The sequence below is a fragment of the Copidosoma floridanum genome, unplaced genomic scaffold, assembly GCF_036245765.1.
Source record: "Copidosoma floridanum isolate Cflo_tuat_1 unplaced genomic scaffold, Cflo_Japanese_pri ptg000007l, whole genome shotgun sequence".
Classification (NCBI taxonomy): Eukaryota; Metazoa; Arthropoda; class Insecta; order Hymenoptera; family Encyrtidae; genus Copidosoma; species Copidosoma floridanum.
In genome coordinates, this window is record NW_028321884.1 from 12,248,463 (window position 1) to 12,266,269 (window position 17,807).

General features: G+C 39.0%; 1 protein-coding gene across 4 annotated transcripts; it reads left to right on the forward strand.

Moving 5' to 3' along the window:
* Nucleotides 1–382: 382 nt before the first annotated feature.
* Nucleotides 383–16,826, forward strand: Chd1 (chromodomain-helicase-DNA-binding protein 1). 4 transcript variants are annotated; one of them, XM_089588432.1, is made up of 22 exons: nucleotides 383–3,850; nucleotides 5,967–6,076; nucleotides 6,922–6,996; nucleotides 7,069–7,266; nucleotides 8,371–8,556; nucleotides 8,857–9,032; nucleotides 9,111–9,434; nucleotides 9,503–9,815; nucleotides 9,891–10,098; nucleotides 10,173–10,450; nucleotides 10,524–11,250; nucleotides 11,328–11,573; nucleotides 11,650–11,817; nucleotides 11,901–12,185; nucleotides 12,245–12,612; nucleotides 12,715–12,949; nucleotides 13,171–13,287; nucleotides 13,394–13,636; nucleotides 13,710–14,030; nucleotides 14,127–14,635; nucleotides 14,787–14,900; nucleotides 14,986–16,826. In XM_089588432.1, the coding sequence occupies exons 1-22, from the start codon at nucleotides 3,845–3,847 to the stop codon at nucleotides 15,227–15,229; spliced, it is 5,451 nt and encodes a 1,816-aa protein (XP_089444558.1). In that variant the 5' UTR covers nucleotides 383–3,844; the 3' UTR covers nucleotides 15,230–16,826. The 4 variants fall into 4 exon arrangements, with proteins under 4 accessions (XP_089444558.1, XP_089444557.1, XP_014204370.2 ...); XM_089588431.1 differs by having other exon boundaries at nucleotides 6,922–7,266; XM_014348884.2 differs by having other exon boundaries at nucleotides 6,931–7,266.
* The last annotated feature ends 981 nt before the right edge of the window (nucleotides 16,827–17,807 follow it).

Here is a 17,807-nt window from a genome sequence, read left to right on the forward strand (position 1 = left end):
GCCAAAAAAAAAAGTAAAATTGCCAAAAAACAATGCGCATGCACGTAGCTTTTTAGGGACTATCGACTCTCGAAACAGTGATGGAAATCGAAAATATATACTTTTGCGATTTATCGCACATAGTGATAGAGCCTACGACAGTAATATGAATCATTCATTATTAATACCGAAATTTACGATCAATGGTACAGATAATGAATTTTTATTTACTATTCAATATTACAATAGCTTGTTTTTAGATCTATTTTTTTTAACAGAGCTTTCTACGCCTCCAAAGCTCGATTCTACTTTCGATACTATCGATCCCTCGCAACGATCGAATCGAACGCAACATGCGAACAAAACGTTTGACTGACGTTTGCGTTGCGCGGTGCTTCTCCTTTTCCCGAGCGGAGCTGCGGCGACGACGACCTGGGGCTGGGGCTCGAGCTGATGGGTAAAATATATAATAAATTTTCGTCTCGCATTCACGTCCGCATAGCGTAAAAGAGCACAACGAAGAAGAACGAGACCCGCTGCAGAGGGACTTGCCATCTCGACGACTTCGACCAAGGAGGACAGTACGAAAAACGACGCCAACAGAGCCACAACTCTCGTCTCCATCGATACCCTGCACCAGCTCGTCCATTGTTATCACTCCTGCCTGCAGCAGCTGTGGATACACGTATATATATATACACATATAAATTTATAAGTACGTTACACACAAACAGGTATACAGAGGTCAACCAACGGGACCCAGGACGGCGACGACGACGATGTCTGTTCCATCCTCGACATCCACTCTTCCACGGCCTTCACATGTTCTATGCTGAGTTTGTGTGTTTTTTTGTGTATACGTTGAAACTAAAAGGTATGTGAGGTATGTCCTAATTTCTGCACAAGTCCCATTGAAGAAAAATTAATTTTTCCCCGACCATTTTGCGACCAAGTACTTCCTAGTCGAGTCCAAAGACGAGAAAAATTAGCTCAGGCCGTAATGGCGTCGTTTTCTTTAAGTGTCTGCGACGAACGCTCTTTTTGACCATACATTCTGGTAATTTATTATCTCTGAATCGCCAATATATTTAGCTGCTTACAGCTTGTTTCTCTGACATGAAGTAATTTTTGTCCCCTCCCACTCTTCCCTTTTTTCATTTTTTTTATTAAAGTTGCAAATCCACTAATTACAAGGTTTGATACGAAGTTGTAGCTCTAAGCGTTTCGAAAGAAGCGTCCATGTTTGCGACAAAATGGTTCTTGACTAATGGGCGAGGTCGTATTTTTTTACATTAAAAAAGTCACCAAAGTATTCGCTCTATGTTGTGCTTAGAGTTACGTGAGTTACTGCATAACTAAACATTTTGGACCCCTTTGGAAAATGAAGCAAATATTGAAAATTATCTTTTATCTTGATACTAAGTTGATAATCGAGTTCAGTGACATATTACTTCGTTAAAATCGTATATTGGACTATTTTTGATAGCTTGCTTGAATTACATTAAAATAAACTATAAAATCTTGCTTAAAAGTTATTTTTAGACGATGTAATGACATCTCAAACTAGCATAAATTATCTTTTGATCGTCTTCTAATTTATTTTTGATAGTATCAAAATTATCTCAAACTAATCATACACTGCATATTTTAGCCTTATATTTACATATTTTTCAAACTTGATTTTTCAATAGCTTTACTGAAATGTTCAACAAGCAACGACCACAAAAATAATCTGTACGTCCCCTTGTATCTAAAATCGTTAATCTACTTAAATGTGTACATTATATAGGTGCTCACATACATGTCCTCTTTGTCTTTAAATATGCATTCAACATTTTCAATAGTACTATCTTATAAACCCAACAACAATTGATCAAAATTTAAGAATTCCATTAGAAGTTTTCTTAATAAAAAACAAAAATTCAAGACGGGCCCTTCTCCAGATAGGTGTTTAGTCCTGTATTTCAAACATGTAAAACCGAATTTTTATCCAAAGTTGTCATAAGTAGTCCATCCACGCATCTCAGGCGATCGAAACATCTGTTTCTTTTTATTTTCCCTTGCTGTGCTACCTCTTGAAAATTAATTCATTGTTACGTCATAAAAATCACTATGAGAATATGAACGGTAAACGCGAGTCTATCAAGGTCGTGCAAGAATCGATTGAATGCTATGGTATACATATATATACTTTGTACGTCTTTCTATCTGTCATAACAATTACATGTCACTTAGTCTCACGTAATTGTAGCGCATCGTAATCAAATCAACTATTGTTTCCTTTCGGCTTTCAATTCTTACAATTTCTTAAGTAGTTCGACCTTCTTTGTTTATCGCTTTATTGTACTTTAAAATTCTCCTATCGTTTAAAAATACTGAAAGAAAGTCCTTTTTTCCGTTCAAAGTACACTAGCCGTATCTTAATTCGCAAACCTTAAAACTCAAAATTGTGTGAAAGTATTTGTCCTATTAAAACACTAAGAACAAATACTATACTTACTTAACCGTAAAATAAAAATACAGCAATAATAACTGAAATTTCTTGTAATAATACACTTCAAATCTTGTGTTCTGCAAATTAAGATACGGACGGTATATGACACGATACTCTGACTTGATTATCAAGCTCTAATTGATTAGATAAAATGGCGATAGCATACGAAAATCTACAGAAGAGTACACACTGACTATTAGCTAATTTATCCCATTCGAAGTTTAAAACAGTTTTTTTTTTTCCCCCTTTTACAATAAAATAAGCTACCACTTGAATTTTCTAATTAAAAAGAACCTCGACTCGGAAAATTTCCACGGAATGTCGCAAACGGTGAAATTAACGAAGGCGCGCGGCGTTGCCAAACTACAAGCGCTAGATTAACGCGAATTTCAAGGCTCGCAAATTTACGTTTTCTATGATAGAACTCGCAGTGTCTTTTTCAAACGGGACCCGAAAAAAGCCCAAGCCGTTACAGATGCACATATTTCGCGTAACAATTATGAACCGCATTTCCAAAATCAAAGACAACTCGGAATTGAATTTCGCGCTCGAAGAAACGGAAACCTTGTCCACCCCTGCACTTCCTTTAAGAATATCGACGAGTCGAGAAAACGGCTACGTGATTCGCGGAAAGTCAAACACGTCAGCCGGCTACGTTCCCCGAGCAGAAGCAGCTTTCGATCAACGAACCCGCGACCGTCATTCGAACCGTCCCAAGACGATATTTAAAAATTTATCTTGTTCTAGAACGTTTCCAATTTTTAAAATACACTTCTGTAAATAAACGACGTTGAAACGGTAAAATTTCGTACGCGCTCCAAAAAAAAAAAAAACAATCATACAGTCCTTTTCGTGGAAAATTAAATAAACAAAATTAAAAGAACCTTTCGAGTCGTTGAAAAAAAAAAAAAAAAAAAAACATAAAAATCCCCTCGATCGAGCGGTCACGCGAACACCCTGACGCCGCAACGTCGTCGACGAGGAGCAAGAGACAACACAAAGTCCCGTCTTTTTCTCTTCAAACGTGCGCGCGCAGAGCGGAGAGATGACGAAGGACGTTTGTGCGCAAGTCTGACGTAGACCGCCGCACGTAACGAAAAAAGAGGGAGGGAGGGAGAGAGAGAGGAACGCCACTAGTCGACTGGCACAAAATGGCGACCTAGCACAGGGTCTGTGACAATCATATAGTGCGTGAATTTTTCGCTGCGTGATATGCCCGCGATTGGCGGCCAAGTTCAAGTCTGACGATTCGATTTTTTTTTTTTTTTCAAATCAAAGGAAAATAGAAAGAAAAAAAAAAACACGGGGTACCTAGAAAAAAACGCTGGGAGCCACGGAAACTACGCGCAAGCAAGACGGCGACCGTGCGATATGCAGGTGAGTGTGTGTGTCTGCTGCTCGCGCTCCTCTCTCTGTGTGCGAGGACTTGGTTGATTTCTCGGCTGTTTCGGACAATTTCCGTACAGATTTTCAGCTTTTGTTGCTTATTTTCGACATAATCGGGCATCGGAGCGTCGATTAACTCGAAATATTGTCATGTGGCACTTGATGTTGGTTTGGAATGTTACTCCCAAGTCGGACACTTGGGCTCGTCTGGCCGGCTTCGAGGACGATTATTCGCCCTAAAACGGAAAATAAGGACCCGGGTTGAGTTTTCGGGTGCTCAGGAGGGTTGGGCGTTGCCTCGTGGGCGGCTCGAGTCTAGCTGCGGGTCACTCTTGAACTTAGTTTTTTCGCTATCATCAAGACTTTTCCCGTCCCGGAATAACCTATAAGTTTGTTTACATCCTCTTTATAAGTCCTTTTAGTCCACTAGGAGCTCGTGTTCCACCAATATTACTTTTCTGTAGGGTTCCTTAGGGTTCAACCTTGCCTGGGAGTATGGTTATTTGAAAATTCTTTATGGACCCATTTTTGCAAATTCAGCTCAAAGTTTACCTTCTTTGGTTCCACAGCTGTCTTCTACTGCATATCATGTGTTTATGATGTCAGTATGTGCTTTATTGTAAGCTCTAGTGACAAAAATCCTTCAGTTGTTTGTCTAGGTTTAGTCAAACTTTGCTCTGTAGTCCTCCGTTAGATTTACCCAATAATTTCCCATGGAATTAAGCCGTTTTTGTCATAGAAAAGTTTCCCTGTAAAGCTTATTTTTGTGAATTAAGGACTTGTGCAGAAGTTTCTTTAGGACAATGTCTCACATCATTTGTAACAAATCAAACAAATGTGTCAAATTTTGAAAGTAGGCTATGGTATATTTATTCTTGATGTGAATTATCAGCATCGATAGATGTGTTTGAACTATATTTTCAATTTTATAGCATGCCATGGACCTTTTAACGTCAACAAGTGTTTTTTTCAAATTGAGGTTTGTTTCAACATTTTTCAAAACATGAAACTGTTGATCCAAACATTTTTTTTTTTTATAAGAAATTAAAAATTAACATTGTGAATTGAAAATATTTTTACTTATTGTTGTGATCTAGACCCAATTAACAATATTTTCAAAAAAATTTGAATTTTTATTAGATTTCACTTCTACATTTGAGTTTTATTCATAAAATTGTATTTCAACCTTTTTCACAGTCAACTTTCTTGAAACTTACAACTTTACTGCACTTGTGAGATAAAGTTTGTTAAAAATCACTTGATTGTTTGATAAACCGCTTGGTACGTTAATGATATTTTTTTCTTAATTGTAAACTGCTTAAAATACTATTACACTTTTTGTAATTTTACAAAGAAATATCTGATACATATTATATAAACGTTTTAATTTTAACGTCACAAAAAAACACATAATCCAGATTTTCACATAGTATATTACATTGTTGAATTATTAAGTATTTAAAATAATTCCTAAGTTAAGACTTAATCTAGTCATTTTAGCATAATGTAACATTATGTATAGAAAAAAATGGTATTAAATGAATAAATAGTTTATTTCAAATATCTCCTGTTTCTTATAATTTAAATAAACTACCCTAAAATACTGCGTTCTTAATTTTATTAAACTTAAACATTGTACCAAAATGGTCTTGATGCACTTTTTTAAGGATTCAAAACTTCTATTATACTGTTATAGGAAAAAAAAAATCATAATTTTCCTAATTTGTACTTTATTTTCAACTTCGTTGGCTAAAGAAAGTCTATTCAAGATGGTGGATTCATTACACAAAATGGAGGACTTGGCTTGCATTGGGGAAAAAAAAAACTTTTGAGTCTCAAGCACACTTATACATTTTTTTTTCTCTCGACTACCCATATTTAATGAACTGCCTTAAAATTACCCATTCATGGAAAACACTCGTTCAGATGAAAATAACCAATGATGGTTATTAAAAGAACACTTGCACTTATGTAAGAGTATTATTTGCAAACACTGGGTTTGCTGCGAAAAACTGAAAATAATTTAACCATTCCAAACAACATCTGAGCCACAGAGACAATAACTCGAATTTTAGAATGAATATGAACCTGTTCCATTAATTTTTAGAAATCTGAATCTGGTAAAGAATCTGCATCAGATTCTGAAAATGAAAGTAAGAGCGAAAATGGGAGCAGTTCTTCAGGAAGCAACTCTGGGTCTGGCTCTGGATCAGAAAGGTTGGTAAAAACTATTTACACGTGATCTTTGAAAAGCCCAGTAAGTAGAATGGAATACTTCACAGTTGATAAAAGAAAAGAAAAAAAGTACAGAAAGCTCATTATTTATGTAAGTTTAAATGACAAATGTCATGTCAATCTAAAAATAGAAATCATTTGAGTGTGGACTCCACCGCTTATAAAACTAACAAAGCAATTTTTTTTTGTTTCTTACTTGTGAGCTGTATACAAAATTTCTTACATCTAATGTCACTTCATGCTTTTGTTTAGCACATCATTCATACACTTACGATTGCTTCATCTCTTTTTTGTCTTGACTGTAATTATGATTATTTTGTAAATGATGTACTACTTAACAAAGCAGCTTAATATATGTGCAAACTCGCTAATGAATGTATTGCATGAACGTAGGGTATAACTCATAACTTCATTTTTATTAATTTTGTTGTAATAGTTATGCATTTAAGGCTTTATAATCAAACAAAAAAAATCATTTCGGCAGCAATAATACACTTTTATTTCCGTATTAAATAGACAATATCTGCTGAGTATATTTCAAAGTAGCTCTGCAAGTAAATTTTCGATCTGTGCTCGTGACTTTGATTTCTCGTCCAAGTAAAGGGTTGAAATATATACATTTTGCATTTCGTTATTGAATCAAATTAGAGATCAGAATGTAAAAAAGAAAAAAAGTGATGTGCTCTGTAAAACCGATAGCAATGAATAGACAAAGGTAGATAGGCACGCAAGGAGTAATGGGATGCAAAGACAAATAGTACAGATAGAGAGCCTACTTATTTATCTAAATGAAAACAATCCTTGTACTTGGATATTGCTATAAGCAGTGGATCTAGCTCCTCAGGCTCTGGCTCAAGCTCTGACTCTGAAGCTGAAGAAAAATCAGTCGATGAGAACAACAGGTTCAAGGTGGGTGAGGACAAGGAGGAGGGCAACAACGAAACACCAGCAGCCCTCGGCTATAGCTTTCAGAGCAACAGGAGCTCCAACCACAGCGATAATCAGTCAAGGTCTAGCAGACACAGGAGCAATAGTATTAGTCGCGAATGGGAGGAGAATCCTGATATCTATGGCATCAGAAGGTCAGGCAGGTGCAGGAAGGAGCCAGACAGGCTCGCAGTTACCCAACCGGAAAGTGACAACGAAAACAGAAAGAAAATTATAAGGAAGAGGTAAGGGCTCCGAGGATATCTCTCAGAGTGGCGACTTGAAAATCGACGCCATGGGAGAGAAAAGCCTTTTTTTTTTATTATTACATGAGGTGGTTTAGGTTAGACGATTCTTTTAAGGGTATCATTTAGGAAAGTCGAAAGCTTTTATCTTGAATTGTCATCATCCTGAATTACTTAGTAAGGTGCTGGTAGACTACGCCAAGGATATTTTTTTTTTACATCATGTGTTTAGTAAACATTAGTTTGGCAGTTGTAAGTCAGAGAGTCACACATACAGACAACCGGCAGTTAAGTGTGTGTAATAATGCACATGCAAGAGTACGCATTGCTTTCATTGAAGGATGAACTCATTTATTTCCTTGAATCGTATCAGATGGAATCGATGAACTCTTTTGCTGCAATTAAACAAAAATTTGCAATGTTCAAACTGAAACAAGAAATAAATTTCATAATTCACTCTTACAATGATTTACACTTGAATCTATGAAAAAACACTTACATTGCATCAGTCATAATGAACACTTGCTTTATTCGCTTTGCGGAATCCACGACTTTAATTTGAGTGTTGGGATTTTTGCAATTTTACCACTAATCAAAATGAATGTTTAAAATTTTTGGAACAATATTGTTGAACAATAAGTGTACCCAGCAATATTTTTACAATTTTAAATCACTCACCTTTTATTAACTTATCTGTTTTTTTTGCAATGTTTTTGTGTGGTATAACATGAAATTATTAATGTGTGGGACAAGTAACATCCAAAACATGTACTAATCTGGATTGCATTTAGTTGTTAAACATCTCGCGTACGTCAGTTAAAAGAAAATTTTATGCTTTAGTACTTAAGAAAAAGTTAATTTTTTTTTTTTTTTTTTTTTAACTAAATACATTTTACTATTTCTCGAAGTTTGTTGACTTGTACACAAGTATAGCTTCCGATTTATTCGTAGTTAATACAAAACGCAAAAATAACTTTAGTTAAGTAAAACAAAATCATTATTGGCAGAGACAAAAAAAGAAATCCACCGCGACGCCAATTTTTTTATTTTTTTATTTTTGTTTTTAATGAAAAAAAAATTGAAAGTTAAAAATAATCCCAACAGTTCTCAGAACGCGTGGAACTCTGACAGTTCAGAGTCAGAATCCGACGATGCGGATGTCAAGAGGCCACCGCCGAGCAAGTCCATTTACCGGAAAGCCGTACAAAAGGCCAAAGAAAAAGCGAAGCCTCGAAGGAAGCGTGTCTCCGTATCCTCGGAAAATTCTTCCTATGACAGCGATGAAAAGAGGTTCATACATTTATTACCTGCTTGTTTGATAACTTGAAAAATCGGTTAACTACTTTAACTCCAAAAAATCGATGAACTCATCAACACGTGGATGCCGCAGCGGAATAATATAATTGATGAGGTTTGGTTCGTTAAGGGCAGTGTTCTTTTTTTTGTGTCGCATATTTTCAGCACAAAATCTTTCCATACCATGAGACTTATTTTCACTGTAGCATCAATTCAACAAATTACTCAAGCTACTATAAATCCAAGGACCCCAAGCCATCATTAAAAAAAAAAAAATTTTTTTTTACACAATAGACAAGTTACAAGGCGATCAGGCGCACAGGTCAGTTACAAGGAGGAGAGTGAGGTCGAAACGGACAGCGAGGATCTCATGGAAGTCGACGAGACGACGGCCGCAGCCGAGCCCGCTGAGCCCGACAACGCCGAGACCATCGAGAAAATTTACGGCCAACGCATCGGCAAGAAAGGAGGTAATACACGACCTCCATTTCCTAGACAATCCAGTAGATCTTGGGTCAATCGAGTAAAAATAACACGAATCGATAAAGTGGTAGGTAACGTGACGACAGTCTACGCGGTCGAGGAGAACGGAGATCCGAATCCGGAAAACTTGGAGGGCGAAGAGACTGAAACTCAGTACCTGATCAAGTGGAAGGGCTGGTCGCACATACACAACACGTGGGAGTCCAAAGACTCTCTGGCCGCCCAGAAGGTCAAGGGAATAAAGAAATTGGAGAACTTCATCAAGCGCGAACAGGACATCAGCGATTGGAGGAAGTACGCCGGTCCCGAGGACATTGACTACTTTGAGTGCCAGGCGGAGTTGCAGCAAGACCTGTTAAAGAGCTATTACAACGTCGAAAGGATCATTGGTTGGTGAAATTATATAATATATTTATCCTTGCTTAGTAGATCGTGTAATGTATCGTAAATTATCCAGCCGAAGCCGAAAAACCAGATTCCGATCATCCCGATTACTATTGCAAATGGGAGAGCTTGCCGTATTCGGAGTCCACGTGGGAAGATGGCGCGTTGATAATAAAAAAGTGGCCGGAAAAGATAAACGAGTTCCGTGATCGCGAGGACTCCAAGAGGATACCCAGCAAACACTGCAAGGTTCTGAGGCACAGGCCAAAATTCCATCAGTTGAAGGAGCAGCCGAGTTACATGGGCAAAGATGAGAACTTTGTGCTCAGGGATTATCAGATGGACGGCTTGAATTGGATGATACATTCGTGGTGTAAGGACAACAGGTGCTTATCCGCTGTGATGGAGTTGTTAGTTTCTCAAGGATGATATGCATATGTATTTGATGCGTTTGATTACAGTGTCATATTGGCAGATGAGATGGGCCTTGGCAAGACCATTCAAACCACGTGCTTCTTGTACTACCTGTTTCACACTCAACAACTTCACGGCCCTTTCTTGCTGGTCGTGCCTCTATCGACAATGACGTCTTGGCAAAGAGAAATAGTCCAATGGGCTCCGGACTTGAATTTTGTCACTTACCTGGGTGACGTTACTTCACGCAATGTTGTAAGCGTCCTTATATCAAGTTAATGTCTTGCTTTCGTTTGATGCAATTACAATCTTATCGTATCTCCTTGTAGATCAGAGACTACGAGTGGTGTTATGACTCCAAGAGGCTCAAGTTCAACGCAATTCTGACGACGTATGAAATCGTCTTGAAAGACAAGGCATTTTTAGGAGCCATCAATTGGGCTGTACTCTTGGTTGACGAAGCGCATCGTTTGAAAAACGATGACTCACTTTTGTACAAAGCTTTGGCCGAATTTCACACGAACCACAGACTACTTATCACAGGAACCCCGCTGCAAAACAGCTTGAAAGAGTTGTGGGCTCTGTTGCATTTTATCATGCCAAACAAGTTGGTGTTTTTTTTTTGTTCTTCTTAAGACAATATTTTACAATTGTAAATGACTATTGGATGAGTATTGTAGATTCGACAGCTGGGAAGACTTCGAAAAGGAACACGACAACGCTGCTCAAAAAGGCTACTCGAAGCTGCACAAACAATTGGAGCCATTCATTTTGAGGAGGGTAAAGAAGGACGTGGAAAAATCTTTACCAGCCAAGGTTGAGCAGATACTGCGCGTCGAGATGACGTCGTTGCAAAAACAGTACTATAAGTGGATATTGACGAAAAACTTTAACGCTTTGAGAAAGGGCAACAAAGGCTCGACCTCGACCTTCTTGAATATCGTGATCGAGTTGAAAAAGTGTTGCAACCATGCCTTTCTCACGAGGCCAAATGAAAATGAGAACAGAGAAAGCAACATGGATTATCTGCAACAGATCATCCGTGGTTCTGGCAAACTCGTCTTGCTAGACAAGCTTCTCGTTCGGCTCAAAGAGACGGGGCATCGTGTCCTGATCTTCTCGCAGATGGTTCGGATGCTGGATATTCTCAGCGAGTATTTGCAGAAGCGACACTTTCCCTTCCAGAGGCTCGATGGTAGTATCAAAGGGGAGCTGAGGCGTCAGGCCTTGGATCACTTCAATGCTCCTGGCTCGCAGGACTTTTGTTTCCTGCTATCCACGCGGGCCGGCGGTCTTGGTATCAATTTGGCTACCGCTGATACTGTCATCATATTCGATTCCGACTGGAATCCCCAGAACGATTTACAAGCTCAGGCCAGAGCTCATAGAATAGGTCAAAAAAATCAGGTGAAATTTCACGGAAATAAAACCAAACTGACATAAAGTTATCGAGCGTTACATTTTGAACATCGTATTTCTTGCAGGTCAACATTTACAGATTGGTTACGAAAAGCTCGGTAGAAGAGGAGATCGTTGAGCGCGCCAAGCAAAAAATGGTACTTGACCATTTAGTTATACAAAGGATGGACACTACCGGTAGAACCATATTGGACAAAAAAGGTTCCAATACAAACAACAACCCTTTCAACAAGGAAGATCTGAGTGCCATTTTGAAATTTGGAGCCGAAGAGTTGTTTAAAGACGAAGAGGACGGGGATGAAGAACCTACAGTAAGATATTTGCTTAGGCTTTTTTTTTCGTACAACAAATGAACTTTTCGTAATGTAATTTTTTTTTCCCCCTTAGTGCGATATCGATGAGATCTTGAAGAGAGCCGAAACTAGGGACGAAGGGCCTGCCACAGTTGGAGACGAGTTGCTTTCAGCGTTCAAGGTAGCCAGCTTCGCCGCTTTCGAAGAAGAGCCCGAACCTCTTCCTCAAACCAACGAAAATGACGATGAAAGCAAAGACTGGGTAATTAAACCCCAAAATTTTCACTCGTGATGAATTTTTTTTGCAATAATTCATTATCTCATTTAAAAAAACTCGGCTTTTAGGCTGAAATCATTCCTGAAAACTTCAGAGCAAAGGTAGAGGAAGCCGAGAAGAGTAAAGAGATGGAGGATCTGTATCTTCCGCCGAGAAGTCGAAAGACCCTGCAACAGATCAACGAAGCTGACAACAAGGGCAAGAAGAAGAAAAAAGCTCAGTCGGGTGACGAGAGTGACGACGACGAAGAGTCTGGCAGTGACGAGGATGGAAGTGATGACGGGAGGCCAAAGCGACGCGGAAGACCGCGAATGCAGCCTCGAGAAAACGTTAAGAGCTTTACCGATGTAGAGGTAAGTCGAGCTCTCATCACCCTTGAAACGCCTCTACAGTCCTTCACCTTGAATTACAGATAAGGCGCTTCATCAAGAGCTACAAGAAATTCCCAGCGCCGCTGAAGAGACTGGACGAAATCGCCGCGGACGCCGACTTGAACGAGAAGCCCACGTCCGAGCTTTCCTATCTGGCTGAACAGCTGCGTTCGCGGTGCGACGCTTGTATGGCCGAGTCTGAGAACAGCGTCGCCAAGGAAAACAAGGCCGAAGAGGAGGACTCCAAGGGCGCACCAGGTCGGAAACGTAAGCGTGGTCCTACTTTCAAGGTCGGCGGAGTGCAGGTGAACGCCAAGTCGTTCAGTGCCGCTGTTACCGAGCTCGAACCTCTGGAACAGGCAATCCCGATGGACACCGAACAGAGAGCCAATTGGCAACTTGACGCGAAGTACGTACATGTACAATAGACTTGGGTATTGGACGGTATTATCCGGCCACTCGTGCGGTAATCTGTAATGAGAAAAAGTAATGATTCGTATTATGATTACAGAGTGAAGCCAGCCAATTTTGAATGCGAATGGACGCTCGAGGACGACACCATGTTGTTGAAAGGTATTTATCAGCATGGAATGGGATCGTGGGAGGCGATAAAAATGGACGAGAGTTTGAAGTTGGGGGATAAAATACTTCTCAACGGTAGTAAAGCACAAATTAAGCGAATTCAAGCTCGAGGGGAGTATCTTTTGAAAATTTTGAAGAAACAGATGGATCAAAAGCTCGGAGTGGTGAGTCGTCGCTCTTGTAACAACCACGTTTTTCGTAACCCCTGTAAAAACGTTTGTTCTCGTCTTTCAGTACCTTCCCGATTCCCATTATAACACTTCCTTTGATTCCTTGTCACAGGTAAATAGCTGTTCCTATCCTTTTTTTGTTGTTTTTCCCAGAGGATAAGAATCAATTGTAGTCTTGTCATTATCTTCATGTTAATCGTAACATTTATTTTCAGACCAAACAAAGAAAACCGAGAAAAGCAAAAGACATAAAATCAGCGATCACGAAGGAAATAATTGAGGAAAATGAGAGCTCCGGCGACGAAAAAAAAATCAAACCAAAGATTGAAAAGGTATGAATTAAAATGGCTGATATTAGCGAAGGTAGATAATGTCTACGTTCGCTTATATCAGCCGTTTTAATTCAACACCTATTGTAATGGTTTAAATACATCGCAGCCACCCGTCAAGAAAGAGGAGGAACCTGTGGTTGTAAACAAAAAAGAAGTGAAAGAAGAGACCGAAGTAGTAGTTATACCTGTAGAAGACAAGAAAAAAGAAAAAAAAATTAAAAAAGAAAAGAAAGAGAATAAAAAAACCAAAAAAGCCAGCAAACAATCCGGACCGATGCATTTTACGGCAAACAACGAACCAAGAGCGCTCGATGTTCTGGGAGATTTGGATCCTTCGATATTCAACGAGGTATTTGTCATTGAAAAATTTTGATGTAAACTCACATCGCGATGTTAATTAAAAAAAAAAATGTAATTCTCAGTGCAAAGAAAAAATGAGACCGGTTAAAAAGGCGCTCAAAGCTTTGGACAGGCCGGACCAGTCCCTCAGTGAATCGGAACAAGTAGCTCACACGCGCCAATGTCTCGTGCAAATTGGCAATCAAATAAACACTTGCCTCTCGGAGTACAAGGATCCTGAACAGATCAAGGAATGGCGAAGTAATCTTTGGTACTTTGTATCGAAATTCACCGAGTTCGACGCCAAGAAGCTTTACAAATTGTACAAACACGCCACTAAAAAAGGCGAAAGCGGTAGCGTGACCCCGAGTCCAGAGAAAAAGGAAGATAATAATACAGCCAAGGTATGCGTTTCGTAAGCTACTTTTCTCCTCCCGTAATGTGACACTTTATACGGTAGCTATAAAATATTTACCAAATTTATGGTTCAATGATACCAGGACGACGCCAAGCATAACGCCAAAAACGCCAAGGAAAACAGGGACAACCGAGGCGTGAAGCGACGAGTAGAGGACTTTGAGGATAACTCAAACAGCAGCAGCACCCCAGTGAAAAAGCACATGATCTCGTCGTCGACGCTGGGCAACATCGGTAGCTCGTCCTCGTTAACAATCGGCGCCATCACGATAACTCCCATTACAGCCAGCCCAAACTCCACACCCCACATGGCCAACAGCTTAGACATGCGGCACAAGGATCCAAAGGACTTGAGCAAGCACAAAGATCCAAAGAGGGATAGAGAAAGGGACAGGGATAGGGGTAGGGACAGAGAACGCGATAGGGACAGGGATAGGGAGAGGGACAGAAGTCATGGAGATCGCATGGATAGGCTAGGAGTTAAGGATGAGAGGATCAGAAGAGACAGTGGCGGATACGTCGGTGGTCATTACAGCGGCGGTAGGGATGATGAACACTGGATGACTAGAGACAGAGACTCACGCGATGGCAGGTAAAAAGGATTCGATTTTTTTCTTTTTTTTTCCCACGTAATTTTTGTTTTTTCTCAACAGTCGAATAATGTTATTTTGTTTTGCAAGTTATGGTTACCTCAGTAGGCTAACGTTTATGATGCATTGACAGATAGTTGGAAATTATTGCAGGTTCGCCGACCACAAGCGCGATAGGTTCGACCCTTACAGTAGAATGTCGGGAGGCTATCATCGCGACCGGGACAGAGATCGCGATCGTATGCATATGAACGACAAAAGAGGAGGGTGAGTTTTGTTACTATTGTCAAGTATAAAAATTCAATTTTCGGGTATGCAAATCAATCGGTAGCTTCGTTATACGTCGTTTCAGTGATTACTATCGCTACTCTGGAGGTTCAGGTGGCTACGGTTACGGACCAGGTAGTTACGGTTCTGGAGCCGCTGGTGGCGGATATCCGCCCGACATGCCACCTGCACACTACCGTGGTGGCGGTGGTGGTGGTGGTCGGAGCTACCCAGCTGGTGATGGCTACCAAGGTGATTGGCGGCCGAGTAAGGACTATCGCAACCGGGACTACGACAGACCGCGTCCGCCCCCGAGCGCTAATTCTTAGTCGTCTGTTAGTTTTTCTACTTATCTTGGTTTTTATTACGGTAATGGCGATGCGCCCGAGATAACTTTTCCTCGTCTCACTGGAGCGCTTTGAAAGACTGGGCGGAATATTTTCTGCTCTGCTTTTGATGGGACTTTGTGGCTTCTGACACGAGCCGATGCTAACTTATTCGCTGCACTTGTATTGCACGGCGATTGGTGCACCAGGAAACCGGCACTGCAAGGGAGTGTCTATTATTGTGAATGCCTATCAGTGGATGCTTTTTTTAAAACTACTTTTAAGACTATGATGTATCGGAAAGGATATTGATAAATGAAATGTGAACGGCTGATTCTCGAAAAAATTTCTTTTCTTTTTCCCTTTTTTCGCAGGGACAAACTGTTTTGGCAGTTTTTTAAGTGTTTGATTCACAAAAAAAAAAATTTTTTTTTTTTTTGCTTATTTTAATTAACAATTAATTTTTAATGAAAAAAGAATTTAAAAAAAGAAAGGGACAAACGCCTTCCTTTGACAGGGTGAGCGACACATGTGGTGCGAACGCTACCTTTTCCTCGTTGTATATTTAATTGATCTGCGATTTTCTTTGTACATCGTGTATGCATGTGAGTATGTGCGTCTGTCGTTGCGTTGCCGGCGCTTCAATTTCGAGAGAGAGTGAATTTTTCAAGGCTTCTTAACAGTGTAATGCGTGATATATTTTTTAAAACCACAGCTGGATCGTACTGTCGAGAGTCGTATGCGTATTTATATATGAAAGTGGAAGATAGGCACGATATTTAGGTAAAATAGCTCTGAATATAAAAATATGTGGAGTAAGGGCAGGATCGTGTTGTACAGATTTTTATACAAACTCAATCCAAAAGCGATCTTATCATCCTTGTATAATTATTGTAATATGGAAAATGTTAGTGTAAATGAGAAGATTACATATGTTATAGGTATACAACAATACTGTAGGACAAAAATAAAATACTTGTACAGATAAAACAGGATTAATTTGGATTTTGTATTGCGTTAGCTTCTTTGATTGCTCATCACCGTGCATTCTCATATTTCATATTATAAGCTATCGTGACCCTTTTCCTTGCTGAATTTTTTATCCTCAATAATAATAATATCGAGTTACGTATACACTGCTGCTTTCTGATCCATCGGGTACAATATTTTTCTGGTTTTAATTCTGCAATGCCTTGTTTTCTTTCTCTTTTTTAATGTACATCTTCGAGCTCGTGTATGCATTTTGTTTTGTAAATATTAATATGTGTGTCGGAAATTTATGGATATAAAAAGTTGATTAAAACCATACAAAAAAAAAGTTTTCGCTGGCTATGATGCGTATCAAGTTCATCGAACGAAAATCATTGTAAAAAGCCATGCGAAAATTAAACTAGCATAATGTGGAAGGTAAATGTAATATCTTGGGAATATTAGGTTTCTTTAATAACACCGCCATCGAGATGTATGAATATAGTGAGATGTGTTTATAATTTAATATGACACATAGTCGAATATAAAAATCATGGTTACATGATTCATGCCGAAGAGTTTAATGTATATATTATTAAAAATTAAGTGAATAAAGTAATTATATTAGTAATACGACACATGTTTTACCTTCATTTTTTCACGTGGCCCGCTCTAAGATTAATTTTTTTTCTTATTCATTACTCTATGTAGGTAAAATTTTGAAATATCCATTGTAAAGTAAGTACAGACAAACGGAAATATCTTAAAAAATAAGAATGAAAACTTCGCGTAAGTCACAAGTATTACACTTACATATTTAAAACACCCATAATTTTGAACTGTACTGAGTATATATAGGAAAGAAAAAACCAAGTAGTTTTTTGGTCAAAAACCAGGCAATTTATTCATAGTCAAGATCCTCTTTAAATTTAATTTAATTCTGTAAAAAAAAAAACCTAATACAAAAAGCGCACTACTTTCTTAATAAATATCCGTTGAATTGCAATTTTAATATCTAAAGGGACATTTTTGGTATTTCATGTATACCAACACCTAGATCACGATAAAAATATACTGAAAAATGACAAAATCTTGACAAACCCCGTTAATGAAGCTTTCCAAGTTTATTTCACGACTACCTCGTAAGAAAAGTGTAAATTAAAAGATAAAAGCATGTAGAGCGTAAAATTTCCCATCGATCAGGTTCATAACTTTTGTTATTTCCCATTAAAAATTTGGAGATGAACGCACCGTCTACGAGGTCGATCCGATCCCACATACACTAAAATTTGCCAATTAAGAAATTTAATTTTTTTAACTTAATTTAACTTTAACTGAGTTAAATTAACTGAATTAACTCATTGGTTGCGCATGCGCCAAAAAGAAAGGCTAAGGCCAATGGCCAATAGGTGCTGCCGCAGCCGCACTGCCAACTTGGCAGCAAACTTTTGACCATCACCAATATCACAATCACCCAATCACCGAATCACCTTATCACCTATTACCTCAGGTAATTTACCTGACGGCCAACCGGGCCAACGCTCAACGCTGTCAACGCACAACAACGCAGACAACGCTATGAGAAAGCAGAAAGGAGAAAGGCACTCACTCT